Genomic DNA, 12,243 nt, shown 5'->3' with positions numbered 1-12,243 from the left:
GTTGATTGGTTTTTGTTTGATTTTGTATATACTTTATATTTAAATACAATTATTCAATTAAATTTTTCTATTGATAGTTGTTTAACCAGTGTTTTAAGTGTTAATTTTTGTTTAAAAGCCTATAAACTCGTTTTATAATACATTTATGCGATTAAATTGTTTACTTCATGTTAAGTAATCACGTTAAAATATTGTTTTCCATCTTATAAACCATATACAAATAAAATTAGTCTCTTAATAAGGTCATAATACTTATCAATTTATCATATATGTAAGCCGAATTTTAAGTGCCGAACTCACATTTATAAAACGAATATGCACGTACGTACGCCGTTCCGAACTACTGTCCAAACAACGAACCATTGACCGGATTTTTGACCGAATCCGACCTATCCGAATCCGTATAATTTCCGTACATATGATATCCCGAACTACTACCCGTATCCCGAATTGTTAACTAGGGTGCGGACGTGATCGAGTGTCATAGTAGTTGGCAAATATGGATTTGCTAGTTAGTTTTATCCTGGCCAAGTGTATGACTGGCCCGCAACATACTTGGTTCATAGTTGAAACTTTCCAACTATTTGAGATTGATGATGATGCACAAATGTTCAGGCAGCGACCTGAAAATAGTGTACGGATATGTTCTCAGCCACTCAACTCAGTCAAATTTGGGTCCACTGCAATACGGCATGTCTGTGTCGTGTCCAACACCTCGACACGTTTTCTTCTATAGGGACGGATCTTATAACCACAAAGGTGTGGCTATGATTTGAATATTACAGGGCCTTATTACTGGATGTTCATCATGATTTTCCCAAGCCTTATTTCATTGCTAGTTTGAACCCTGATTTTGGGCATACCAAAATATTTCTAGGCATACAAAACAATAGTCCCATTTTGGGTGACCTTATAAGGGGTACCCTATGGGTAGTTCAATTACCTATATACCCTTAATACAAAAATCTAAAATCAGTTTTCTAAAAAATCAAAATCAGTTTCCCTTACCATCTCTTCTTCCTCCTCCTCTAGCCGAACTTTTCCCACTCCTGCGAAAAAAAAAATTCATCATCGTGATTAATTGTCGATTCGTAAAAATTTGATCGTCGATTAAACTCAACCACATAATGACTCGTACAAAGAAAAGCAGGGACTAGGCAAACCAAATCGTCTTCTAATCCATCAATTGAAGAAGAAGAACCAATTGAAGATGAAGGTGTAGAAACTGAAAATCAACCACCAATTGAACCAACTGCATCTCCAACTCCGGAAATGAGGATAAGAAAGCAAGATTTACAAACCCAATCTCTTATTTGCTGTTTTTCATCGATTAAATGACGGTTACAGTGTTGGGTTCGGCTCAAAATTGAGTTGCGTTGTTAGCCGAACTGTTCTTCACAAAAGCTTCATGTAAGTGTATATGAACAGTTCGGCATGAAATTTCATGAAATTTCAAGCCGAACCTAGTCACAGATAGAGATGCATAGGGGTTCGGCGTATTCGATAATCATAATATGTGCCGAACCTATCACATTAACGAGGTTCGGCTATTACGATATTCTCAATATGTGCCGAACTAATAACAATATTTTAACCCAAAAAATAACAAATTGATGTTCGGCTCATACGATTTTCGAAATATAAGCCGAACCGGTAATTATTTTTTTTTCCGAGCTATTCAGGATGTTGTTCGGCTTACTATGAAACTTTCATATAAGCCGAACTAGTGTCTAGCAAACAGTTCGACACATGAAGTAAACAGATTCAGTAAGCCGAACCGTTCATCAATTGGTAGATTCGGCTCATAGATGTGAGCCGAACCTCAACCTGTTTCGCCGAACCATGATTCAAAAAACCTAACTTTTGATAATTGAGAGCTATAGATGTGAGATTAAGTATAGGATATAAGTGTACCTGTGTATTAGAAGCATTGGGTTCCTCATCAATGTCTTCATCATCAGGATTTGGCTCATAAAAATCATCATCTTGAGTTTGTGTTTGAGTTTGAGCTTGAGTTTGAGTGGGTGTAAAATCATTCTCATAATCTAAGAAATCAGCCATTTCTGGATCATTGTTGTATTTGATATGTATTTTTCTAGGTTTTTTAGATGAATGATGACCCTCCTCACCCTCCATTGAATCAAGAATTAGAATTTTCTCACTTTCTCCTTCTCTTTCTCTCCTTCTTAACCAAACCAAAACTTTGATTATTTTTTTCCTCAAAATTTTCATCTAAACAACTCTTATAATTCTGAAAATTATTTTAATCACTAAACAAAATATTTAATCACTAATCAAGATTATTAACACTAATACGTAAAGGGCAGATTTGCCATTAAAATTTTTTTGGGTTAAGGGGTTATCTGATTTTGCTATTTCACAACCTTTTTTGTCTTCATTCAGTATGCCTTTGAAGATTTTGGTATTCCCAAAATTATAGTTCGCTAGTTTTATTGGAGGTTTAAAGGAAGAGCTCAGAAGCTCAGTTCTTATGTTTGATCTAAAAACCCTACTCCATGCCTTTTCACTTGCAAGAATACATAAAGCCCATAAACCTGCATCCAAATTTTTCTCTCCTTCAAATTCTTCATTCAAATCATATTCTCCTGCCACTGCTTCACAGAAATCTACTTTTATTCCACCCACTGGTCCCACTTCCAACCCTCCACCTAAAAACATCCCAACTTTACCTTTCAAGAAACTTACTCCAGAACAGATACAAGTTAGGAAAGCTCAAGAGTTATGCTTCAACTGTGATGAAGCCTACAGAGGGACCATGTTTGTAAACAACAGTATTTATGTGATGAAACCAAATAGCTGGACTTCTGACTTAGAGAAGTAGAAATCAGAAGTAAAATTATATCCAAACCCGTTATATAGGTGGTGGTAAATATGGATTTGCTCGTTGGGTTGGTTGTTGCCAAGTCTGCGCCTGCTGGCATCATCGTACTTCCAACCATTGATTTCTAATGACATTGACAATCCACAAAGTGTTTCGGTAGTACGTCTGAGTATGAGCTAGAAATGTACATTCTCAGCCATTCAACTCTCCAGAATTGGGTCCACATTTTAGAAAGTACATACGGCCTGCCGACACGTTTTCGTTGTAATTTTAATTCCAATTATGTAGAGCTGATCGTCGGCAAATATAGATTTGCTAGTTAGTTTCATCCTGGCCAAGTCTTGTGACTGGCTGGCATCATTAGTTGAAACTTCAGTTGATGAACCAAATCAGGATTATGGGGTGTAAGAATTAGTTAAAGATAACAAATAAACTGCACGAAAAAAAAAAATTCAAATAAAGAAAAAAAACGAACAAAGAATAATTTTTTCACTAATGAGTTAAAGATAACAAAAAACTGCACGAAAAAAAAAATTCTCTGTCAGAATCACTATAATGACACATGGCATCAACCCTACCTGGGTATACTGTTTTGCCTATGCAAAGGGCATCAGTTGTTACTATCTAGTGCCCCCTCGATTGCATTAGCCATTCTCTTGCTCCAATACATTTTCATGTGGAGTTTTTAGGCACATAAGATTTTTACATTATCATCAGAAAGTGCTGATTGTAGGACTGGTGTGGTGTTAAGGGCTCCATGGGTTCAAATATGTTTTCCCTTGACTGTTTTAAAATCAAGAATACAAACATCTCCAAAATTGTCTTTTCAAAGTATTTATTTAAATAAATGTTTTAACGGCCTTTTCCCAACATACAAATCTTTCTATAACAGTTCTAGTTTAATCTCTCAGTCCTCATTAAAACAAATTTCACAGCCCAAATATTTCCACCTAAAGCACTACCTGCACCAACTAAATGTTTTCCACTCTACTCACTGTAGGCTATATACATGTATCACACTATGGAAAATTACCCAACTACTGGGATTTTCTAGAAAACTTAAATTGTCTCATTTCAGTACAAACTTACATCAGACTGGTGGTCCTAAGGATCAAACAAACAAATTTCAAAGCCCAAATAATTCCACCTAAAGCACCAAACAAATGTTTTCTACTCACTGTAGTTAGTGGCTATATTTAGTAGTTCCCAAACAAGCACATGTATCACACTAGGGAGAATCACACACCTACTAGGATTTTCTAAATTACTAGAAAATTTTATATTAATCTCATTTCCATCAATCACAAAATTTAAACTTCAATACTACCCTTTCAAAATATTTTACTTGGTATTCCGAGAAATACAACCTTCCTAACATTATTTAACTTCCAGGATACAATTGCCCAAACACTCCATCAATCTTTTCCCCATTACGGGGGCTAGTGGCTATATATTTCATTAGTTCCCAAACAATCACACACAGAAAAATCAAGCCCCTGCTAGGATATTCAAGAAAACTAATTGCCATTTGTAATTGGTTACTGGTAAGACAACTAATTCCCCATTTGTAAAGCAAAATCCCTGAATCCAGCTCTATATCTAGAACAGCACTATCACCAAAACAAACTCAAAAAACAAAAGATCAAGAAACATTGAATCAGTAAAAGATAGGCATAGCTGCTTAATAATTTTAGACATTTCTTTACGGAGTATTTACATAGTATTCCGAGAAAATAACCATCCCAACATTACTTGATTTTATGAAAAGCAGATAATAAACAACTTGCCAAAAAAACCTAATCGGACTTTCCCTGAAAATTACATATATACTTTTAAAAGAATCCCAACATTCAAATTTCATAAAGGTCTTGTTATATTGTCACAAACTGCTTTGTGGATAAGAAGTATCTGAGATGATCTCCGGACACTCTACATTTACAAACAATAATATTATAGCCTTCAGGATAGAGAACTAAGAAAGCCATAATGCCATGAAAATCATATAAACATTGGATATTTACGTCAAAAAAATTGATTTCTTTTCGAAGTATTTACATAATAATCCAAGAATATGTCCGTCCAAACATTACTTGATTACTCGAATTAGATTACAATCCACTATCCAAAATAACCTAAATAAATGTTTCGACGGACTTTTCCCGGAAAATTACATAAATATTTTGTAAAGAATTTGGACATTCATATTTCATAAGGACATTCGCTTTGAGTTTTCAATCAAACAATTGCACAGGCCAAACATGTTAGTATCAAAATAGATTATTCAAAAAGGAGTAAAGATGATGTAGCTGAGTATGAAGAATCAGCTAAATAGATTATTCTCGTACCCCTACATATCATCTTCACTCATGTTTGATCTTTTAAACTTTTCTTTGAATGTCAAAGGGAAGAAGATAAAACAACCATTACTTGGATTCCTTGAAATAAATTTATAATCTACTTCCTAAAAGGACAAAATAATGTTTGAAGGTTTTTCCCTACAATGACATCTGTAACCCAACCATAGTTTCACAATATATTGTTCAATTAGAAACAGTTCTCAATCAACACCACATGAAATTTAGCATTTACCAGCACAAATTATCAGATAATACAATCAGCAATACTAACTTTTGGCCTAAAATCTTAAAACAAATACACAATCAGTGGAGGATTAAAAATGTGGAGAAAATGATTGTTGATTGAATCAATTAATTTATGACACCCAACTGCCCACCTTCACCGATAAATCAATTTCGCAGAGAAATCTTTCAGATTAAATTGCAAGAATTAAGCAAAATTCTGATACACACAATCTCTGCTTCCCTACCAATCCAAATATTCCTATAAATCCATATAACTTGAAATAAACAAATTAATTCAAGAAAAATGTTAATACCAACAAAATAAATATTTAGGGCTTTGAATAATCAATTCATGAGAAACTTACAATCATGCTCAAAGCAGCACAAGGCTTGACAAGGTGATTTGACTCCGATCCATGCTACCGATTTAACTCGAACCTCAGAACATTTACTCTATGCTACACAACCAAATTAACAAAGAACCTAATCTAGAAAATTGTTCAGATTCCGCCGTTGACGTACTTTCTGATGTATTCTCCGATTAGAGTATTCCGGCAAGTAAAGTTGTGTATTAGAACAAGCACTCGGGAAAGGAGATCCAGTTTAAGAACAACTCAAAGAACAAGACTAAAATAAATCAGAAAAGTTCAAGAAATATGGAGAAAATGATTGTTGATTGAATCAATAGATTATTATGAAACTCAACTGCCCACCTTCACCAAAATCAATCTCGCAGAGAAATCTTTCGGATTAAATTGCAAGAAATAAGCAAAATTCCGATACACACAATCTCTGCTTATAAATCCAAACCTAAATTTTATATTTCAAAAAAATAAAAATAATGAAATCAATTCAACAAAATACTAACAAGAACATAGCAAAAAATTTAATTCATTGAAATCAACAAGATACAAGAACAGACGGATCTAGTTTTGAGTGGATGCCTCTAGACCCTCAACTGCTCTATTAAAAGACCAAAGACTTATCTCTATCTATAGAGGTAAAATTAGGGTTTTATGGAAGCAGGTAGGTTACTTAATTTACCTAAATACCCTTATTTTGAGTTTGTGCCCCCGGACCCAGTACTTGGGTGGAAAAAAAACACCACTAGAATTTTGGGCTGTTCAGGAGACTCAGGACTAGTTCCCCTCTGTTGCATTCTCCATAGCGCCATTCTCTTGCAGTCTTGCTCTAATGCATTTTCCTGCAGAGTTCAAATTCATTAGGCTCATTGCAAAATTTGAGAGAATCTTTTTGTTGATAGGAAGAATTCCTTTGAGCACAAGAGTGGTGTTCAGGTCCCCGTATGTTGTAACCTCAGTTACCAGCTGAATGGGTTGTTGTCATGGCCTTTAAGGTCTAAGGTCCCATTGAAGCTCATTGGCATTGCTATGGAATGAACTTAATCATTAGAGAAGATCAAAACATCAATTGATAAAACATAGAGAGATGCTGGGTGGCAACCAGAAACTGATTTTGTCGATTATTACAAGACCCACACAACAGCAAATGGTAAAGAGATTTTTTACAGGATTGAGTGGTTATGCTTATGATAATGGATATGAGAGGAGGGATTGTGATTTTCAAACAGAGAGATTACAGTTTGTTCCTCGTGTGAATGTACTGGAATTGAACTATGAATTGAAAAAATTGATTGAAACTGGGCGTATAGATGATGCAAGGAGAATGTTTGATAAATTGCCTCAGAGAGATGAAATTTCTTGGACTACTATGATTTCAGGTTACGTTAGAGTGTCCAATGTTGCGGAAGCGCTTACGTTGTTTTCACGTATGTGGGTAGATAGTAGTGTGCAGATTGATTCGTTTGTTCTTGCTATTGTACTTAAGGCGTGTGGGTGTAATTTGGAGTTGAATTATGGGAGATTGATACATGGGTATTCGGTGAAAACTGGTTTTGTGAATTCTGTGTTTGTGGGGAGTGCACTTTTGGATATGTATGCGAAATGTGGTTGCATTGATTTGGGTTGTAGAGTGTTTGAGGAGATGCCGGAACGGAATGTTGTTTCTTGGACTTCTATCATTTCTGCACTTGGTCGTGCTGGTCATAATAAGGAGTCATTAAGATACTTTGTTGAAATGTGGAAATCTAATGTAGAATGTGATTCACATACATTTGCTAGTGCAGCAAAAGCTTGTGCAGATTCTAATGCTTTGAATTATGGTAGGGAAATTCACACGCAAGCGATAAAAGTGGGGGTTGATTCTACTTCATTTGTGGGAAATACACTGGCTGCTATGTATAATAAGTGTGGGAAATTGGAATACGGGTTGTGTTTGTTTGGGAGGATGAGAACACCCGATGTGGTTTCATGGACAACCACAGTTGCCGCTTATCTTCAATTGGGTCGAGAAGAGAAAGCAATTCACACATTTTTACAGATGAGAGAGTCAGATGTTAGTCCTAATGAATTCACTTTTGCTGCAATCATCTCTTGCTGTGCAGGTCTTGCGAAGATTGAATGGGGCGAACAGTTACATGCTCACAGTCTGTCTATGGGGTTTATGGACTCTTTGTCAGTTGCCAATGCCACCATAAAAATGTATTCAGAGTGTGGTAGGTTAGATTCAAGTTTAGTGGTGTTTCATGAGATGTCAAGGAAGGATGTAGTTACTTGGAGTACGATAATTTCTGGGTATTCCCAGGGTGGCCAATGCGAAGAAGCTTTTCAGCTTTTATCATGGATGAGGAAAGAAGGAACAAAACCGAATGAGTTTACTCTTGCCAGTTTATTGAGTGTCTGTGGAAGTATGGCGATTGTTGAGCTTGGGAGACAAGTTCATGCTCACATATTTACCATTGGAATTGAACACGACGTAATGATAAATAGCGCTCTGGTTAATATGTATTCCAAGTGTGGGAGCATATCAGAAGCCTCACAGATCTTCAATGCTACAGCAAATCAAGATGTTGTCTCATGGACAGCAATGATTAACGGTTATGCTGAGCATGGCTATAGCAAACAAGCTATCGATCTGTTCGAGGAGAAATCAAAGACGGGCTTAAAACCAGATGATGTTACATTCATTGGCATTCTAAGTGCATGTAGCCATGCTGGACTTGTTGATCTAGGTTTCCACTACTTCAGATCCATGAGTAAGGTGTACAAGATAAGTCCAGGAAAAGAACATTATGGTTGCATGATTGATCTCCTCTGTCGTGTTGGAAGGCTGAGCGAAGCTGAGGAAATGATTCTTAGCATGCCATTTAAGCAAGACGATGTTGTTTGGTCGACGTTGTTAAGAGCGTGCATGGTTCATAGAGATGCAGAGCGTGCAAAGAGGATAGTAAGATTCAGTTTTGAAATAGATCCGAACTGTGCAGGAACTCACATTACTTTCTGTAATATTTTAGCAGCAGATGGGCAGCAGAAGGAAGCTGCCAGTGTGAGGAAAAATATGAAATCAAAAGGGGTGGTAAAAGAACCAGCATGGTCAATGGTTAGGGTTAACAAAGACCAGTTTTCTACATTTGTAGCTGGTGATAGATCACATTCACAGGGTGAGGAAATATACTCCATGTTGGATTTCCTGCAAGTTGTATCAAGGTTGGAAGAAATGACTGACAATAGCACCACATTTGAAGAAATGGGTTCTTAAATTGTAAAACTATTGTACCGATTCGACAGTGTAACAAGAAATTTGAGAATTGTTATTTATAGAAATTAGTCTTTACCATATATGCCTTGAATAGAAAATAAAATAAAAACCGTTCTTACAAATACAACATTACTCGCATACAATACTTTTTCTTTTACCAGCATGATTCTATAGTGCAATGCATTATCTTAGCTTAAAGCATTTTACTATCCAGTGGATGGCCAGAATGAATAAGATTTCCGATTCTGACAAGCTGCTATCTTTCAGCGCTGAAATGCCTTACAAGCTTGTTCATTACGTGCCTTTGCTTTTTCTGATATCCAGAGATTGACTGATCGTCAGAGACACAAACTCATCTCGGGAAGTTGACAGGAGGTTCCAAGCTACCAACAAGAATGGCCAAATCAATGTCTTTGTCCTCAAACTTTTTGATGAATGGATGGCTCTGTACATGATTAACCAAAAAGATGAGCAACAACTTCAATGCTTTTGTTCTTATGGAAAGTAGTGATGCAAAAAAGAGGCGGCTAAAAAATTCAATGGTACTAACCAAAAGGTCTGTAGATGACATTCTGTCACGAGGATCCTTTTGTATGCTGCCAAATAAAAAGAAGAGTTTGTCAGCATTTGTTGCAGATAGAATGTCATAAGAATTTGAAAAGAAAAGGCTTGAATGCACGGACATATGACGTGATATCTAATCTTTCAAAATCTGTCTTTAAATACTCAATTACAAAAATCTCAGATTATACGACAAGACTGCAGGATAAAACATACCAGCATGATATAAACGAACAGAACTCAGGTGAGAACTGATCTGATGGAGCAGAAGGTGGTGGCTTTCCAACAATAGCTTGCAAAAGCTCGTAAAATTTAGGAGAACCTTGATCTTCAGATTGTATGTAAGGGAAACGACCTATGGCACACTCGAGAATTACCATGCCCAAACTCCAGATGTCGCTACTGTAATCATAAGTACTTCCACTAATCCTTTCAGGCTGAAACATAAAGACAAAAATCGTAAATTTTGCAGACTTCAGAGTTCAGAGTTCAGGCTTTGCTCCAAGATTATCACAGTTCATAAAGTTAATTCGTGTTCTTTTCCTTTTATTTATAAGAATGCAAATCCATTAAAAGGTAATAACAAATACATCCTGTAGAAATATGAACAAAAGTATCCATATACAAGTTTCACGCAAATGTTTCTACTAGCTGGCTGGCCAAATGGCCACAATTGACAAAATTACCACACAACACACCAGCACATAAACTAACATTCACCAAATTTCCACAATGGAAAACAACAAGACAACTACATAAGACAGCGCCAAACTTTTTTATGTGCGGCATGAAGAATAAAGATCTCTATAGCATGTTACACACAAGCAAAAGGTAGTTTCGACAAAACAAATGCATGACATGACTTATTTACAGACACCCTCTATGGAACACAGGAAAGAAAAATCTGAATGGAACACAAAAAAAAAAATTGAATGGTACACAGGAAAAACAAATCTGAATGGAGGGAGAATCGAAGAACAGCAGGACCCTAACATATATATGAAGGAACAGATAGGGAACATACCGACATATAATTGTAAGTGCCAACAAATGTATCCCGCTGACCCTTGGAGCTAGCAAGCATCGCACTCACACCAAAGTCAGTTATCTTTATTTCACCTTTCTGATTTACCAACAAGTTCGAGGGCTTTATATCCCTATGAATCACATGCCTTTCATTGTGCAAGTAAACAAGTCCTTGTAAAACCTGGAAAAAGAAAATGACAGTTTAAGAAACTGACAGTTTTCAAGAACTTCATCTCTTTGAGAGAACAAAAAGTGAATATCAAATACAAGGCAGCAGTACTCTCACCTGCTTACAAACAACTGCAAGATAAGGTTCAAGTATTGTTTTGACTTGCTTGATTACATCAACTAGAGACCCGCGATCCATGTATTCAAGCACCAACGAAATAACCCCATTGTGGTAGAACGAATGGTAACAAACAACAATATGAGGACACTGTGATGCTTGATTTATTTTCACTTCTTGCACAATTTGTTTACGAACCTCCTCTTGAATATTCATCTGAATAACCTGTATTTTAATCCATGACTTCAATTTAATCTCTCTATCAAAAGAAACCTCTCTTCTAATAAATTCTATTCAATGCTTCCGAAATGATAGGTACGCGGCACCAATGATTAACTAAATGCATCACACTATCATTGGCAGTTCATTTACACCTTTCCATCTTTGACTACTCGATCAAGTGAACTAAACATATACCATATTGAGCAAAAAAACGACATTAAACAATAATAACACAAAAGGCGGCAATCAAATACCTTCAGAGCAAACAATGTTCCAACCCATTTATGCCGAACAAGTTGTACAACTCCCCCACTACCTTTCCCTATGACTTTGATTGTCTCCAAATCTTCCAATACAAATTGTATATCGAACTCTTTCGCATCTGATTTCTACTCAAAATTAAAACAAACCCACATCAAAAATCATAATTTCATAACAAAATTAAACAATCTCATCAATTAAAACCCCAAGTTTGACCTAGAAATCTCAAATATTGACTAATTTTGACTTACCCTAGTAGTTTCATTTTCTTCAGAGATCAATCTAAGTCCTTTCTGATTTAACAATAGATCCCCATCTTGAAATGTCCCACTAGCAGTTCTGAAAAATCACCAGGAAAAAAAGATCTAAGAAAATCAAAAGATATTTGGAAAAAATGGAAGTTTTTTTTTTTAACTTACAGAAAGTTGGTAACAGGGGTTTCTTGAGCAGGAACAGAGAGTTTGAGCTGCATCATACTCATGGGTTTTTTGCTCTTCATTGTTTCTTCCTCTTCTCTTCTCCGGTGGAAATGGCGGATTTTTCTTTGTGTGAATACTCTGAGAGACTGAGAGTTTGAGAGAGAAACTAAATGAGAATTCAAATTGTCAGGACCGGGAAGTGGAATTTGTTTTTTGTTTGTTTTTCTTTGCCCTTTTTTGTCTGCTTTCGGTCAGTGCTTTTGGGGGTATTTTTGGTAATGGGCTAGGGCTGGAACTTTTTTGTTTTTTTTTGGTTTTTTGGAACCAAAATTTATTCATGCGAAACAAACTAAACAGTACAAAAAGGGGTAAGTTTTCCTATGGGCTTTTTACAAAAATAAGCCTGTTTTTTTTTGGTGCTTTTCA

At 35.9% G+C, this 12,243-nt stretch overlaps 2 protein-coding genes, 1 long non-coding RNA gene and 2 other non-coding genes across 5 annotated transcripts; 1 reads left to right on the top strand and 4 right to left on the bottom strand.

Annotated features, from left to right (window-relative positions):
• Positions 1 to 3,306: 3,306 nt before the first annotated feature.
• On the bottom strand, positions 3,307 to 6,391 carry LOC113296286. Its single transcript, XR_003333019.1, has 2 exons — positions 5,790 to 6,391; positions 3,307 to 5,683 (listed from the first exon to the last, which is right to left on the bottom strand). It is a non-coding gene; the product is annotated as an uncharacterized LOC113296286 (long non-coding RNA).
• Positions 5,518 to 5,664, bottom strand: LOC113300910. Its single transcript, XR_003336012.1, has one exon. It is a non-coding gene; the product is annotated as a small nucleolar RNA snoR135 (small nucleolar RNA).
• Positions 6,077 to 6,223, bottom strand: LOC113300909. The gene has a single exon (XR_003336011.1). It is a non-coding gene; the product is annotated as a small nucleolar RNA snoR135 (small nucleolar RNA).
• Positions 6,392 to 6,556: 165 nt separating the features above from the next.
• LOC113296282 (putative pentatricopeptide repeat-containing protein At3g47840) lies at positions 6,557 to 9,221 on the top strand. Its single transcript, XM_026544593.1, has one exon. It carries the CDS (start codon positions 6,874 to 6,876, stop codon positions 9,040 to 9,042), a length of 2,169 nt encoding a protein of 722 aa, XP_026400378.1. The 5' UTR covers positions 6,557 to 6,873; the 3' UTR covers positions 9,043 to 9,221.
• On the bottom strand, positions 9,090 to 11,981 carry LOC113296283 (mitogen-activated protein kinase kinase 6-like). Its single transcript, XM_026544594.1, has 8 exons — positions 11,818 to 11,981; positions 11,650 to 11,737; positions 11,392 to 11,526; positions 10,916 to 11,140; positions 10,628 to 10,810; positions 9,820 to 10,040; positions 9,593 to 9,638; positions 9,090 to 9,487 (listed from the first exon to the last, which is right to left on the bottom strand). Exons 1-8 carry the CDS (start codon positions 11,895 to 11,897, stop codon positions 9,395 to 9,397), a joined length of 1,071 nt encoding a protein of 356 aa, XP_026400379.1. The 5' UTR covers positions 11,898 to 11,981; the 3' UTR covers positions 9,090 to 9,394.
• Positions 11,982 to 12,243: the final 262 nt, after the last annotated feature.

Source organism: Papaver somniferum, chromosome 7 (genome assembly GCF_003573695.1).
Source record: "Papaver somniferum cultivar HN1 chromosome 7, ASM357369v1, whole genome shotgun sequence".
Taxonomy (NCBI): domain Eukaryota; kingdom Viridiplantae; phylum Streptophyta; class Magnoliopsida; order Ranunculales; family Papaveraceae; genus Papaver; species Papaver somniferum.
The sequence above is the reverse complement of the archived record's forward strand: the minus strand, read 5'-3'. Positions and strand labels throughout refer to the sequence as shown.